Source organism: Theobroma cacao, chromosome 6, assembly GCF_000208745.1.
Source record: "Theobroma cacao cultivar B97-61/B2 chromosome 6, Criollo_cocoa_genome_V2, whole genome shotgun sequence".
Lineage (NCBI taxonomy): Eukaryota > Viridiplantae > Streptophyta > Magnoliopsida > Malvales > Malvaceae > Theobroma > Theobroma cacao.
This window is the reverse complement of record NC_030855.1, coordinates 18454716-18471288: the sequence shown is the minus strand read 5'-3', so window position 1 is coordinate 18471288 and position 16573 is coordinate 18454716. Positions and strand designations below refer to the sequence as shown.

The window sequence follows — 16573 nt, the reverse complement described above, 5'->3', positions numbered from 1 at the left end:
GGGAGGAGGTGGCTCATTTTCAGCTGGGGGTCCAGGGAAAGGGATGCACTCACGGCTATGTGAGTTTTTCTTTTATCTGCCATAAAATTCTCCATGCTTGACAATTTGCATTTGATTTTAGCTGATGTCATTTTTCAAACAAAATTTGTTTCGCAATAAACTTTCATTCTTCCTGTTAATGGTGAAATAGCACCAGTTTTTGCATGTATTTCATGCTGAACCTCTCTCATGCCTAAGCATATATGTGCTTAATTTTCCTTTTCTTTGTTCTGCTTGGACAGATCTCCGTGTATTGAATGAGTATCAGCAGATTCAATCTTTTTCTGCATTCAACAGCATCTTCAATAATACTGGATTGTTTGGCATCTATGGTAGCACAGTAAGGCTATCATTACATACTCTTCTTCCCTGTTTGTTCGCTCAAAAATTTTGTAGCAGTGTGTGCACATGTATGTGCAGATGTGCATACGGTCTTTATTATAGCACTTTATAAGTTTCTATCTCTTAGTTTTTTCAGTAATGCATTTTGATCTTTCAGAATCAAATTAATTAAGTGGTAATTATTTTAATTGGGTCTGTAAATATTCTGCTTGCCCACCTTTTGAATTACAAAAAGTTGAGAGTGCTCAATTTTTGTGCCAGAGCTCTGATTTTGTGTCAAAAGCAGTTGACATAGCAGCAGAAGAATTACTTTTATTGGCAGAAGGAGCAGGTTTGCTTGCGTTGCATTTTTCTTATTTTTTGCCTTTATGTTTTTTGGCCACTCCTTTTCGCATGGCAAGTTTTTTCATCATTGCTACCCCTGCTCTTTTTGTTTTCTTTTCATTCTTTACAAATTTTTGAACTCATCTTGGTGGCAGTTTCTCGGCTAATGATAAAACGTGCACAAGAGGCCACAAAATCTGCAGTACTGATGAATCTAGAATCTAGAGTATGATTTCTCTCTCTCTCTCTCTCCTCCTCCCCCCCCCCCCCCCCTCCCCCCAACACACACACACACACTTCAAAATCCATTTAGAGTTGTGCATTGTTCTGGCCAGTTATATTAATTGCAATACTTTCTTAACCAATTTGTTGGTTTTTGCTATATTGTTCTATGTTTTGTTAAAAGAGTTGTAATATTAGTTGTATTTATCAGATGATTGTGGCAGAAGATATTGGAAGGCAGATTTTAACATATGGAGAAAGGTGTGTTTATGGACTTTAAATTCCTCTTTCTGTATCTATCCTATGCATTCAGACATGATCACCTACACCTAATCTAAGAAATCTATGTTTTGACCTGCATCTTTATGCAGGTAAGACATGCATGTGAGAAAATGGTTTATGGAGAACACAAAATTACAGGCTTGTGATATTTAATTCTAGTTACAAGTGTAATTTTCCTCATTTTTAGAGATTATATTAGAAAAATTTGGCACTTAAATCGTATATGGTTGCAACTTCAATTCTTTTACCCCCAATAATGCTTTATCAAAATTTCACTATAGACTGTCAAAGCTCCAAGCAGAAACCTCTCTGTAATTTTTTTCACCTGCAAACATATACCCTGCTACAGAGGGTACTTGTGTACTTGTCCGAAATTGGTTACGACAACTGTGGTTTCATGACGTCAAAAAAATTTGAATTAGTAATTAATTTAAATGCTTATATTTTGAAAATGGTCATATGAGCCAAATGACCTTATTGTGAGTTTGTGATGTACTATAGCATTATTTTATTTATTCTCTATGGTTAGTAAAAATTTCTGCTCATTTGAATTGTGAAATTCATATTAATTGTTACTATTTTGTAAAATAAGTTTTCTTATGTTCTAGTTTCAAACATGTTTTGACATCCTCTTTTGCCTCTGCAACCCAAACGTTGGGCTATACTAATCATGCTTTGATAATAATTACTTGGTGAAAATCCCTTAGATGGTTGCTTTGCTAATGAGTTCATGTCTAGTCTGAACTGGCCATGAAAACTTGTTTGCTGTTATTCTCTTCTTCAGTGGAGGTTGCACTGTGTTATCAACCTTTCAAAATCATTAAAAAACAAATCACTTAATGGAATAGGCTTAGTCACTTGATTCTAGGCTTCTCAACTTGTATTTGAAGGGAATGATATGTACTGTGACAAATAGTGCCAAAAGAATTTAATGTCTAGGTGTGTTGTTTTCTTATGGATTTTACTTGGAAGTGGTGCTTAAATTCTACTATAATTTTGCCTCATGAAAGGGAATATGCAATTTGTTTTTCTGTAACGTAATTTGTCTTATTTCTTCTCAGGAAATCTGTACAATCGTTTTTAAAAATGGTAGATGAAGTCACTTTGCGCGACATTGCTGATATGGCTAAGAAGATTTTATCCTCACCTCTAACAATGGCATCGTATGGTGATGGTAAGTATCTGATTGCCTGGGAACTATTTGATCCAAAGTCTTGTTGTAATCTGATTATGAGATGCTTTACCCTTCTTGCTTGGCAGTTATTAATGTCCCAAGCTATGAGTCAGTTAGCAGCAAGTTTCATGCGAAACGAGTGTAATGATTGAATTTTGAGCCAGAGGTGGGTTTACAATGGTGGCAATGCGGGCAGCTGCTGATATCCTAAAACTTTTTTGGTAGTATATGTAACTACTACAAATTTTAATTTTTCATTTTAAATTTGATTATTGGGTTGCAAGAAGTGCAACTTGACAAGTATTGTATCCCAAATATTGCCTTTTACATTATGCTATATGTTCCCAAATCCCTACATACATGTGTATTTACTCAGATTTTGTTTATGAACATGTTGCTCCTCAGTGGAATAATAAGTCAGCCAAGGTTTTTTAGCGGGGGTAATTCTCACAAATCAAGGTCTTAACTTTATAAATGATTAGGTATATTATATCTTTTCATGCTCTCTAATATTGTTTCCTAATTTAACCAACTTCTTACTTTTTGTGCCTCAGCCACTATGCTAATTTAATTATCAGAGGTTCAAGTGAAAAACACATCCAATGCGTACGTTGTCCACCTTTTATTACTCACTAATATTTTCCAAGTAAAACTAGTTTTAATTTAGCCTTATTTAGCAAGAGGTGCTCTAATAACTCATTCTCACTCTCTAATTATAACTATACATTAAGTTGTGTGTTTTTTGGTTTTTGTCGCAAGCAGAGCAGTTGCTCATTGCTAGTCATCTACCGTATGTGCAAGAGAAGAAGGTTGGTTTTCAGTCCCAGCCAACATTAAAAGCTAATTAGGCCAAGCAAAGACCATTGCTATCGGCTAGCCGATGTCCCAGTAGTAGGCAGAAGCCGTGCCCACGAAGCACAAACTTGTAACTGTTTAATGGCCAAGAGGTAGTCCTTCCGTTGCTTAAAATGTTTGTTTGACATCAGTTCCTCAATTATTTGCACGCTAACGCTCTAGTTTGCTTCAATTATTTTTGGTTGGATAGAGCGTACTCATTATTGAAGTAGAAAACCAATGTGCATGCCAAAATTCAACATCCCACTGTTTTTTTTCTCATTGGTAACACTTTAGCGATAATTAACCTGTCCATTTTCATTATGCTCATCCTATGTTTTCCCACCAAAATCACCTTCAACGACCACAATCTGGCGCTGCTGGCCGGTCACCACCACATTCCAGGTGTCAACTGCCTTAGCTGGCGTCTGGCCTTGGAAACAGATAACATCCGAGACGTGACCTGGATGTGGTTCCACAAGTGTGTGAAAATTATACATGTTTCCTTCTGAAAGGCATGCACTTTTGTTATAAGCATACAAAATGAGAAATGAATACGATATTTCAGCTGCCTTCAATGGTATGTAACGAGGTTCACTAAAGCTAAAACCAAGGGTAAAAAGAGATTGTCTCTATTCCCAATAATTGAATTGAACCAACTTTGATACTTTTTTGTATGGCAAACTATGGGCATTGTCTTTTATTTTGATTAATATTTCAGGGCAAGGGCATAGCACCAGCATCGACAGCGACACCAATACATGTCTATACAATAAGTAACTACTGCATCCCCATCGGTTTCAAGATTGTCATTTTGACAAGAAATTAAGCACAAAACTTAAGACAAATCACTCAACAAAATATGAACAAGGTGGGGTTAACTTATCACACCTGGGAGAAGCTCATTCTAAAGTAATTAATTAAGCATTAATTATGAAATTTTGCTATTGTTTTCTATTTACTTCCATCTTTCTCCTGAACAATGGACTTTTCCTGGGTCACCACAAATCATTAATGTTCTACGTGTTTTCTTCTTCAAGCTCAAAAATATTATTATCTATCTACTTCCTACTTTCGCAGGCCATTAAAGGCTAAAACCAACAAAGCATGACCAACTTAGGATTATTATTCTATCTACATACATATATACGTATATCTAGACATTTGAATTAGTATCTAAAATCAGCACAAATGGATATAAAATTTACCGAAAATCATTAAAAAATTTAATTTGTAAACCATACAGTGGTAATCAACTTCATTTTGCTCTCTATGGAATTATTGTACATGTTACATTTGTGTATAGAAAATCTTAATGATTGATTTTTTGGAAACAGGCAAACCTCTGAAAAGGAAACTGCAGCAGTCGTGTACAAGTAGAAGAAAAGGACAGAGCTTGTAGCAGCACGGGATATTAGAATCCTTGAGAACAAGGGAGATCAATTGAGCGATTTGTCGGGCAACAATGCTGGCAATCGTACACTCAAAATGCCGAATCCAATGCTCTACATCGCTTCAAAGTTTGCAACTTGCAACAATTATATGATTGGTATGAGCAAAAAGGTTTAATATTAAAAAGAAAACAAGGTGTGGTGCTTCAATCCTTCAACCATAGGTTTAAATTTATGTATCTATATTGCAAATACCATATATTACCTATGCTTGCCCTCTCTTAAGAGTTGTTAACTTCGTATCTGTGCTTTCTTATTTTTTTTTCATTTTAAGACAGAATTTTTTTTGGCATATTTATGGTCAGTTAACAACATTTCCACTCAAAATACTGTTCAATTTTATATATTGTGCAGTCAAATGTACAACATACAGTTAAATATAAAAGAAAAATATCGTTAAAAAGACTATTAAATTAAGCTCAAATTACCAAAGAACATTCAAACAATATATTTAAAGCCCAAACAAGCTGTGGCCGAGGCAGAGATGCACTACATGGGAAGTAGGGTGATTGGCATTGGGTGGGGAAATGCTATATGCTCTGTTCAAAATGAAATATTACCAAAAAAGGAAAAGAAAAAGAAAAGCCAAAATTAATGGTCAGGAAAAGAAGATGGTTGAACTCAAAAGTGGTACATAGTGAGAGTGAGACTGGGTCGGAGAAGAACTGATGGTTGAAATATTGAATAAATTAGTGCAGCTCAAGCTCAAGCTCAAGCTCAAGCTCACTCAGTCGACCTAGGACCAGATTAATAGTTTGTGGCCTCTGATCGTGACTTAACGATTCTTCAAACTCAATCATTTCACTGTGCACCGCATTTGGATCGTCATGCAGCAGTAATTAGACAGTTTGGTGACCTATATCCATGTTTCATACTTTCCATCCTACTATCAAAACAACAAATTTTTAGAAAAAAGGAATTTTAAAAATAAGAAAGAAAATTTAATAAATAAATGTTTCTAATACTATTTTATTTTTAATTAATATGTTTATACAAGATTAAGAAAGTGCATCATCGTAATTTGTTTTTTAAATAGCAAGACATTAATTTTATTACTCAATGCTGAAAAGAGCAAACACATAGGGGGAACTGTAAGGGTCAGTTTCCGAAAGGAAAAGCTTAAAGAGCATAGGATTGAAGCAATTGACATGGTCACATCTACCGTTGCCTCTGGTTAGTTTCTATAGTTGAGATCTTGAGTGAACACAGAGATCGCGGTGAAAGAGCTTTTGTCTCCCATGAATTCACGCGCCTATCCCTCTTTTACAACTTTCCAAATTAATGTCGCTCTCAATGTTATTACTTTAAGGTTGTCGGTTGTCCCTTTTTTTTTTTTGTTTTATCATCTATAAACCCCCTTTACCACACTGTTCTGATGGAAAACAATTTGTTGGATGACCCTGTTTTTCTTCCTTTTTTTTTTTTTTGGCCTCTCTTGTCAAAGTGATTAGTGATAAGCATGTCTTACAAACTACAAAGAGTCAAAGGGTCCATTATTCAGTAGAGGTGGGCTTGTGTTCTGGAATTCTCCTTTCCAACTACACAGCTGCAATGTTTGGTTCAGTGAATCTAACGCTTTTTCCCACCTCTTCTTGGATAGTGAGTCTAGGTTTTCTTGCAAGAAGAAATTAAAGAGGGGAAAACAAGGATCCTTAAAACTTGTAATGGTGTCTGTTAGAATGCTAAAGATCCCTAAATATCTTCCTTTGACTTTGCTTTTTTGTGTATTGTGATCCAATGGATCACTTGTAACACATTTCTCCATTTGAGGTAAATCCATCCTTCAAATATTCACTTAAAATCATTATGAAGTCATCCACATCAACTCCTTTCTCTAACTCTGTCCACACACATACACATCATGATGCAATGGTAGGTTAAATGCATACATTTGCTAGCACAGTGAAATTTTGGAGATTGATAATTACACAATATATGTATTTAAGGGTCTTCTTTTGGTTTTTTTTTCCTACAAGAGAAAGTAATATGACTTAAAATTTAGGATTTTTACCTAAATCCCACCCACCTTTACCACTTGAGCTAAGCCCAAATGTACCAAAAGGGTCTTTATATCCTTTTCTTTAGATTCTTTAATAAACATGAATCACATATTTAAAGTTGTTGCTCGGCATGGATTATATGTCATGTCAACTTTATTTCAACAATTTAACAATTTCAAATACTTGATTTATTTTAATTTATAAAGAACTTTTCCTCAATCATGTGTCTAAAGGAAGTGTGAAAACAAGAACATATTAATAATGCTAATATCATTCTCAAATGTTTAATCTATTGCACTAAACTAATGGAAATGTTGTTTCCACATAACTTTTGACTTTTATCTATTAGATGCATTTACAACAATCAAGATTCAATTCATTCAATCTACTTGAATGTAGGTTAAGCCGCTTGAGAGATTTGAGTTGACACCTTAAAATTTATAATAAACACTATTTATATCTTTTATAATTTCAAATTTCTTTCACGTGATACTTTGTAATTTTTGTTTTCAATTAACAATATGGAAATATTTTTTTTCCAGTTAGCATCTTATGGCTAACTTCTATTCTATATATAAGAGTTTGGACTGTTAATTTTATCAAATAAAACTACAAAAATCCTCTATTCTATAAGAGATTATTTTGAAAATTTTAGTGAGCAAAATTAAGAGTTTAATCCCCTGTGAGATAGAAATTATTTTCAAAATACTAATTGAGAAAAAAAAATATCTACTCTATGCTAATTGAAAATAAAATCACAAAATTCCATATGAACAAAAATTAAAATCACTAGAAGTGTAAGTAAAACTTACCTTTAAATCGAATAGCAATATGTAATTAAATTTGAAAAAAAGTTAATGCATCAGATATATAGTTGCAGGAACAAAAATGAAAGAAGAAAAACAAGAAGGATATAAAATGAAAGAAATCAAGTACTCCCAATCTCAAATATATCTTTCATGAAAAGCAAACTGAAGTGGGATAATGGGAAACTAATGCAATTAGGTTAATCCATATGATGTTTTAATGATCCTTACAGGAGATTTTTATTCTTGTGTATAATTTATTTTAGAATGGAAGGTAGATTATAGTCTCAGTTGTTAGTTTTTATTTTTGGTTTTACAAAATATATACAATTAATTTGCCCAAATATAAGTTTACAAATATTTGTCATAAAATGGATAAGGACAGCCAGATAATTAAATACTAAAAAAGAGGTCACCTAACCAGTATCTAAGCCTATTTAAACTAGCCAAATCGGCATATCCAAGAGGCAGCAAGCAGCAAATTCTCAGCTCCTTCAATACTTTTTCTACAACTACACAACATGGCATTGTTTTTATTTCTATTTCTTGCCACAACTCTAGGAATTTCACAGGGATCAGACCAGGACACTGTCACCCACAAAATTCACCTCCTCCGCCCACAATCCGGCGCCGCCGGTAACCATGTACCCGGCTTATCATGCCTGAGCTGGCGACTTGGCGTCGAAACTAATAACGTTGTAGGCTGGATTACTGTTCCGGAAGAGTGTAAGGAGTACGTGGGGCATTACATGTTAGGCCACCAATACAGAAAAGACTCGAGAGTGGTAGCTAATCAGGCTCTTCTCTACGCCCAAAGCCTCAGCCTGGCCAGAGACTGCAAGGACGTTTGGGTCTTCGACATAGATGAGACCGCCCTCTCCAACTTGCCTTATTATGCTCAGCATGGATTCGGGTACGTACGCAATCATGCAGAAAATGAAGTCTATTATTTATCAAATACTATTTTTTGATTATAAAGTGTAACCTTTCTTGATTGCTTACGATATAAAGATCATAACAATGTTTAAACAAACTATATCTTTTAAAAAGTGTAGCTCGTATTAGCAACGTGCAATAGGCTATATAAATGTTTATGATGCATCATAGATTGTGTTTAAATTTAGTTCTGCAATGCAAAGCAGAAGCGAATTTCAGGCCATATGCGTGACTTTAAACTTTTTTTTTCTTTTGACTTCAATTTTCGTCTCACATGCTCCGCTTAAGCTTGTGGAGTCTAAGTAGTAAAAGTAATGGGTTCTATCACTCACACAAAAAGGAAAGATTAATTAATTATTTATAAAAAGAAGATATGATAAGGGAGGTGCAAAAGAAAAAGAAGAAAGAGTATACACGTATATTCTCTTAAATGATTGGATACATTAATATTTACAACTGAAAGCAAAATTTGGTGTTTGACGTGTTTTCTATGGCATGGAAATTCCAGGGTGGAGCCGTATAACCCCACTTTATTCAACAAATGGGTAATGGAAGGCAAAGCCCCAGCTTTGCCAGAAACTCTTAACCTGTACAAGAAGCTATTGTCTCTTGGGACCAAGGTGGTTTTCTTAACAGGAAGACCAGAATATCAAAGAAGTGTAACAGCTAATAATCTAAGAAAAGCTGGATATCAAACTTGGGAGAAACTCATACTCAAGTAAGTAAGCTTCCCTACCTCATATAGGATGCATAGTGAACAGGGTCGGTCATCCATCATTTCTTGTTCTGATGTTTGTTTGGTGACATTTTTGGATGCAGGGGTTCATCTTATTCGGGCAAATCAGCAGTGGTATACAAATCAAGTGAAAGAAAGAAGCTAGCGATGAGTGGGTATAAAATCATTGGGAACATGGGTGATCAATGGAGCGATCTCCTAGGGACTGATGTAGGCAACAGGACGTTCAAGATGCCTGACCCAATGTACTACATCAGTTGAAAATTAATAGGTTAAGGTCTTATTATCATGTAAAATGTGAAACCGGTAAAGTGCCTGTTACCTAATTTTCAAAAGCCTTAAAAGAACGAGGCTCGAGCACATTTTTATATGAATTACGGAAATAATAATGAACTTTCATTGCATAATGCACTTTGCTTGGTGAATGGAACAATTGAAATCAATTGTAGTTTTCAGTAGTGGAGTCAAGATTTTATGTTTGGGAGTGAAAACAATGTCTATAAAGTAATCATACTAGAAGTTCAATATTTGTAGAGACAAAATTATAACTTTTTTTTTAAAAAAAAAGTAAGAGCAAAACTATAAAATTTAAAAACAAAATAAGAAAAAGTTTTAAAATTTTAAAATTTTTATAAAGACAGGACCTTTACTAGCCCTTTCCCTCTGCCTCTGGTAGTTCCCTTCCTTTATTGGCAGGAAAAATCAATTGGTAATTGCAATTGACAATTAAAATTTTACGTCATTCATATCTATTAGGAACTTATTGACAAGAAGAAAATTAATTGCATTGTATTGATAAAGCTGTTGTCTTATTTTTGTATTTAAGATATTGAATTTGTTGTTATTGCCACATAACACTGCACAATAGAAACAAAAAAGCAAATCAAAGTCCTTTGCTGCTGCTGATTTGCTAGATGGTGCATCAGTTTCAACTTAAAAAAGCATTAGAAAAGTCTGATGATGCTGTGTGGTTGATATTTTGATTGATTTGCCATATTGGTTGTTGTTATTATTTGGATTGTTGCATCAATTATTTTTGAAACTAAATGGATATTATAATTCTTTTTGTAACCAAAGTTTATATTTTTGTAAGTAAACGTGATCTTTTTTGTAACTAAAGTGGATATTTTTGTAATTGGTTTGTAAATTTAACCAAATTGTTATATTTTCTTGGTTCCCAAAGTAAATGGGAAGTTAATACAATGATATCATTTCATGATATATTTCTTCTTAGATTGCATAAATAGATCAATAAAACAAAAGATAACAGGATTTCATATTACAAGTAAAATTGCATTTAACTACAATATTTCATATTATAAGCAAAACTTACATTCAACTATACTATTTCAAGATTTCATACACTTCTTACACTATTCTAGCCTATAGGGTAGGCTAACATACCCATATGGAACATGATACGAAAAAGGATAAAAATACCGATGAAGTTGCTAAACTATAGAGTTTTATTCAGTATTTTGTTCAATTTAGTTTTTGTACTATTTTGTTTAATTTAATTCTTTTAATGTGACACAAAAATACTAACATACCAAAAAAAATTATAACACGTTAGTGTTACATCAGCATCATTTGACATGTCAATGTCACGTCAACACCATTAACAGTCAATTTTATTGGAGTTAAGTAAAAGGACTCAATTGCACAACATTTCCAAATGTAAGACTAAATTAACCAATTTTGGGATAGGAGGACTAAATAGATAAAAATTCTAAAAGAAATTGTGAAAAATGTTCAACCTCATATGGTTATTTCAAAAATAGCCTTTTTATATAAAGTTAATTATTTTTACCCAAGTTTTGTCATACCTTGACAAAAATGCCCTTAAATTCATTTTAAATAAATTAAACTATTTATCATAATTTTTCCTCTCGCTTTCTCTCTCCAACATCTATCTATTGTGCTCCCAATTTCTCTCTCGCCACCTAGCTCTCTCTAATATTATCGATTTCTCTCTTCCGTATCCGTCTACTATACTCTTGATTTCTCTTTCCTGCCATTTAGCTCTCTCTAAGTTTACCATCATCGTCATCTCTCTCTATCTATTTCTCGTTATATCGTCGTTGATCTACAAACTAAATAGTAGAGATGATATCAATATATGTTTTGGATTTATAGGTGTACATTCATAGAATTCTAAAGTTAATGGGTTGAAGTTAAATAAGTGAAATCTATAAATTAGAATACTGTCCAAAGTTGTCACACGTTATGCCTACATGTAACAACTCTAATGCACTTAGCATGTAGTAAATCTATTGAATATGTCATGGTTTAAACATAGAATGTAGCTTTATCTCTATCTTTGTATTTCATTAGGACAGAAACTCATGAAGTTAAACATCTTAAACATTGCGTGTAACAATATGACATGTAACTTGATTTCTATCTTTATATTTCACTAAGACATAAACACTTAGAGTTAAATACCTTAAACATGACGTATAACAATTTTTTTTTTTAAAAAGGCGTATAATAACTTTTTTTTTTAAATGGCATGTCATAACAATATTTTTTAAATATAACGGGTAACTTGGTCTCTATCTTTGTATTTCACTAGAATATAAACTCTTATAATAAAACACCTTAAACATGACGTGTAACAATTTTTTGTTCAACATAGCGTGTAACTTAGTCTCTATTTTTGTTTTTTCATTAAAACATAAAATCTTAGAATTAAACACGTTAAATATGGTGTCTAACAACATTTTTAATTTTGTTTTTTATTGGAACATAAACTTTTAGAATTAAACACATTAAATTTAGTGCGTAACAATATATTTTTAAATATGACATGTAACAATAATATTTTTTAAATAAAACATGTAACTTGATTTTTATCCTTATATTCACTAGGATATAAACTTTTGGAGTTAAACACCTCAAACATTATGTGCAACAATCTTTCTTTCAACATAACGTGTAATAATATTTTTTTCAATACGTGCTTTTGAATATAAAGAGATTTCATTAAAGATAATTTTATTCAAAAATATTTTTTCTTGATTAAAAATAGTTAAAATTAAAAATAAAGTTATTTTGAAAACATTTTTATCTTTGAATACTAAAAACAATTGTCCCAAAATTCTATGTAATATTTCACTTTAATGCAATTTTATAGCGCACAATGCAAGAAAATGTTAAAAAATCTCTCGTACCAGACGCCCAACAGAGTTCTAGGCTGAGCTTCAATTTGATTTTTGGATCTTGCTCAGGCCCATTTTAGTTGTAGGCCTAGTAAAGGTGGCAGCCCGCTTCTTTTCCCTTGGGCTTCTTGTACGCCGTCATTCCTATTCATCTAGCGTTTTCAACTTGGCGCAGGCTCCATTCAAGCGGCCTCCTCACTCCAACGTCGTATTCCACCAAACTGTTAACCGTCAGATCAGTCAGTCAGGCATTCTTACCTTTCGTGTATATTCTTTTATTTTCTTTACAAGGTTGCTTGACATTGTATCTTCTTAGAATGGTTGGAACATATTAGAATTGGAACTGAAATTATAATTTTTTTGGGTGGGTAGTCGGTGGACGGTTTAGTAGGGGACGTGGACGAGGAAGGGGATATGGAGGAGGTGGCTTTTCTGGGTATTTTAAGCCTGAGCCAGTTGTGCTTTTCCCTCTAAGTATCCTCAACTTGTTGTTTTCTGGGCATGGGCTTAGAGCTCTCTGTAAACTATACATAATGAATGAAGATGAACTTTGGGCGATTCGCAGGATGTTGAATTACCTGATGTAAAAGGTGTGCCAGAAGAGAAGACCTTAGTCATTTGGAATTCAAGGTTGCAAAACTATTGGAAAGCCTCTCCTACTATCTTGAAGAAAATGCTTCCAAGAGTGAGTATTTGAAACTCTCTAAAATCTTTCTAGATTTCAGAATTTAGCTTTTGATTAGTTAGAGTTGGTAGCAAATTTCATAGTTGTAAACACATTGAATATGCTTCAAGTGAATGATCTTGTTGCGTCAAAAGAACTCAACAAAGTTTATCATAAAATTTCAACCTATATATTCTTGTCCAGGCTTAGGAAATTAAGAATATTTGAAAATGTGAGAGGACTACTGTTCAAGGATGCTTCTTAAGATAACAAAGAAGCAGCTTCTTTCAGTTGTGTTCAAGTTAGGAGAACTGTGCTCATTGACTTTCCTTTAGATATCGCTTAATTAAACCCGGGTAGCAGTTTAACTATATGGACACAGTAAACACTTTGCAACCTCTTATTGCCTGTACATTCTATGCCAAATGTCTAGCTGTGTCATTATTATACTATTTCTGCAATGATTTCAGTGCAGTGATTGTCCTGTTTCTCAAACTGCTTGCAGAAATATTGAAAATTGAATGTATATTCAATATTTTGAGGGCAGCCTCAGAAAAACTTTCACATCCCAATGTTTCTAGAGATATTCCCTGAATTTCCACATTTTATATCCCAAAACAACATGAACATCATGTTTTGCCTTTATTATAAATATTAGTTTCACACCATTGCATTCCTCATTATTATGCTTGATTGACGACTTTGAAATCTGATGTTATTTTGTGCCACATATGCCAAATTTGTCAAAGTTGCCAATTTTCTTTGATTTGCAATCTGATATTTTTAGTTCTTGACTTTCCCCATTTTGCCAGCTGCATCAGTTGGCTCTCGGATTCTTGCTTGTATTAATATTGTTTCAATTTTATAGCTCTTATATTTAACTATATTAAAACTATTTTTTCTCCTGAATGTGATTTTAGAAAGCCAGAGCATGGACATAGAAAGATATTCTAACTGGTGGAAGCTGAAGAGCACCTCAAAACACGATAGTCTTAACCAGATTCTAGAACTCCAATCTCATAATTTTCCTAAAGAACTGATTGGAGGTTCACAATTGAAACAACTTATGCAAATATTGACTTGGTATTCAAGACAATATGTGCAATACTTTAGCTTTTACCTTTCGCTTTCTTTGCTGGTTCAGTCTAATTGAATAGTGAATCTCAGATTTAAGGAGAGGTCAGCGAAGCTCCAAAAAGATGCAATGGAATCAAGACTCAGGTTTGACAAGATATCATGTCTATTGCTTACTTGTTTTTGGGTATTTTATATTATATATTTATTGCATGGAGTAATAGACAGCAAATGGATTCCTTTAATGGACATTATTTTTTGAAGTTGCACATTTCAATTTCAGCCTTTTTCATGTTTATATGATACACAGAGCATTACTAATCTTAAATGTGATTCTATAGTCACTAAGCTAGCAGCCACCACACCATTATAGAGCTGTTTAATGGGCTAGGCAACCATTTTTAACTACATTCTTGTAATTTATTTCAGAATATAATATTTTCTTTGCAATGACCCTAGAGTAGGTGGACCATTGTGAGCAAATGATAGTTTCAAGTAGGAAAAATAAATGATTTTGAATGATACGTTCTATCCCATTTGTTTTCGTTTTTTCAATGTGCAAACAGGAGTATATATTTTTTTTATCTTCAACTTGAACCCATAACCTCCAAGTCAGAATGGAGCAACCTAACCTTTGTGCTAACCATCATTGTCAAGTGATTTTCTATTCAACGGCATAAGAAGAGTAGCTACATCTTAACATATTCTGGTTTCCCCTAAGGTTATCAGACTGACTAGCTTTTTTGAGTAAATTCTTGTTTCAATTTCTTTCTGGCAGCATTCAGATTGATGTAGTTCTGATGCCTTTAATTTCTTGGTGAATGCACCAGTCTTAATGGCTGGTCTTCGGAGTCTTTGCTACAAGAAGGAAATAACTTATTTGTCTAGAATTAGATGTTTTCTCTTTGTTCTTTGTAAAACCAAAGGTGCCTTACGAAATGATCCTTTAGTTAAACTGATATACATTTTTCCTTTAACTAATTTACATTTTTCTTATTTGTGCACAGGCTTGGAGAAATTAGATATGTTCGAGAAATTTGAAAAGGGTTTTGAGGTAAATTGTCCAAGCATGTCGTCTCATGTGCGCATATATTTTGGACTTCGGTCGAACGGCTTCTGAACCTGTTGGAACTTGGATCATTTCATTCTCTACTTTCTTTTTCTCTTGACCTTTTTTGCTAATAAAAAGTTTAGTTTAAAATGTTCTTTTGTGTTTTGTCAAATCTTTCTCATTATGGATGCTTGTTTGTCTCAATAGATTCCTAATGGTAATTGTTTCATCTTCCTACTTGATAGGATCAAGACAAAGAAGGAAAGGAAAAGAAAGGTGATGGAGAAGAAGACAATAGAGAGGAAGAACCAGGAGAACTGTCTGATGAATCATACAGTGATGATGGAGATTATAATGAGTTCAGCATGAAGTTTTCGATGCTAATTCACATGATATCAGCATTTGTTATTCCCTTTTAGTTTTATGTGAAAGGCAATATCCTGGTTGGAGAAAGTTTGAAAGGATCCATTAAACTTTAAATGAAAAGAATAGCTTTTTTTATTGGAATTCAAGCTGACGCTTCTCATAGAGAAACAAAAACAATAGTTGTATGTTGGTTTGGAATTTTTAAAAGCAATGTTGCCAATAATGTTTACAATCTTGCAGAATGAACATTTTGATGATGATGAAGATGATTATAACCAAGAAGATGGCAATGATGGTAGGCATTTTCTTTTTTCTTCTGCTTAGTTTCTGCGACACATCAGATACTTGTGAACTTTTTGATTTCTGCTCTAAGAGGCGGCTAATGGTTTTTTTTTTTGAAAAGTAAAGTACAATGTCCTACATTAGCATATCTAGTAAGTTGTTGGTCGATGGAAAATTACATAGCAAGCTCAATCTATAACACTACATGGTTTTTAAGGCATTTGATAATAGAAGCCTCAAAAAAAGGGGGCTACATTAGTACCAAAGAGGGGCAAAGAATCTGATCAACTAATCTTTTGCATCTATGTAAACTTCTCTATCAAGAACTACATATATGGCTGTCCACTACCACCATAGCTTCCATAGTTAGATGTAGCTGCATTACATGAGGGAGCTGGACCTCTGTCATCTTGAGAATAGTAGTATAATCTTTGATCATTGGCTTGTGGAGGATAAGCAGGTTGGTTTGGGATTTGATAATTGTAGAGTTTAGGACCAGCATGAGGATATCTTTCGGGCATTCCTGCATATGCAGACCTATTGTTGTAAACAGGTGCAGCCTGCCTGCAAGGAGGTCCACGAAATCCTCGAAATCTCACGTTGGGTCTTGACTTCTTTGGCTGCTGATGTTTACCAGAATCTCCTGCTCTCTTCCTATTATCTGATTTTTATTTTTCCAGTTGAGCAAACCTTTCCTGGAGTGGGTCAAGTGGGTAGTCAGCTTCTAGCCCATACTCTTGAACACATCTTATCACTGTTCTCCGGGCTGCAAGTTCTTGTGCATTTACATCAACCTGTGCACCAGCAGATTGCAGATGAACCTATATAG

The 16573-nt window shown here is 33.7% G+C and overlaps 3 protein-coding genes across 3 annotated transcripts in view; all 3 read left to right on the top strand.

Moving 5' to 3' along the window:
* Nucleotides 1-2827, top strand: part of LOC18596041 (probable mitochondrial-processing peptidase subunit alpha-1, mitochondrial) — a 5921-nt gene extending 3094 nt beyond the window's left edge. Inside the window, 7 exon segments of the mRNA XM_018122506.1 lie at nucleotides 1-59; nucleotides 282-379; nucleotides 643-712; nucleotides 861-931; nucleotides 1139-1188; nucleotides 2271-2383; nucleotides 2470-2827. The exon segment at nucleotides 1-59 is cut by the window's left edge and continues 27 nt beyond it. Coding sequence (XP_017977995.1) covers nucleotides 1-59; nucleotides 282-379; nucleotides 643-712; nucleotides 861-931; nucleotides 1139-1188; nucleotides 2271-2383; nucleotides 2470-2528 — 520 coding nt within the window. The 3' untranslated portion in view covers nucleotides 2529-2827.
* Nucleotides 7947-9571, top strand: LOC18596040 (acid phosphatase 1). The gene is made up of 3 exons (XM_007024276.2): nucleotides 7947-8387; nucleotides 8919-9128; nucleotides 9230-9571. The coding sequence occupies exons 1-3, from the start codon at nucleotides 7996-7998 to the stop codon at nucleotides 9405-9407; spliced, it is 780 nt and encodes a 259-aa protein (XP_007024338.2). The 5' UTR covers nucleotides 7947-7995; the 3' UTR covers nucleotides 9408-9571.
* LOC18596039 (secreted acidic protein 1A) lies at nucleotides 12468-16573 on the top strand. The gene is made up of 6 exons (XM_018122822.1): nucleotides 12468-12992; nucleotides 13892-14192; nucleotides 15053-15099; nucleotides 15342-15455; nucleotides 15703-15757; nucleotides 16560-16573. The coding sequence occupies exons 2-6, from the start codon at nucleotides 14171-14173 to the stop codon at nucleotides 16571-16573; spliced, it is 252 nt and encodes an 83-aa protein (XP_017978311.1). The 5' UTR covers nucleotides 12468-12992; nucleotides 13892-14170.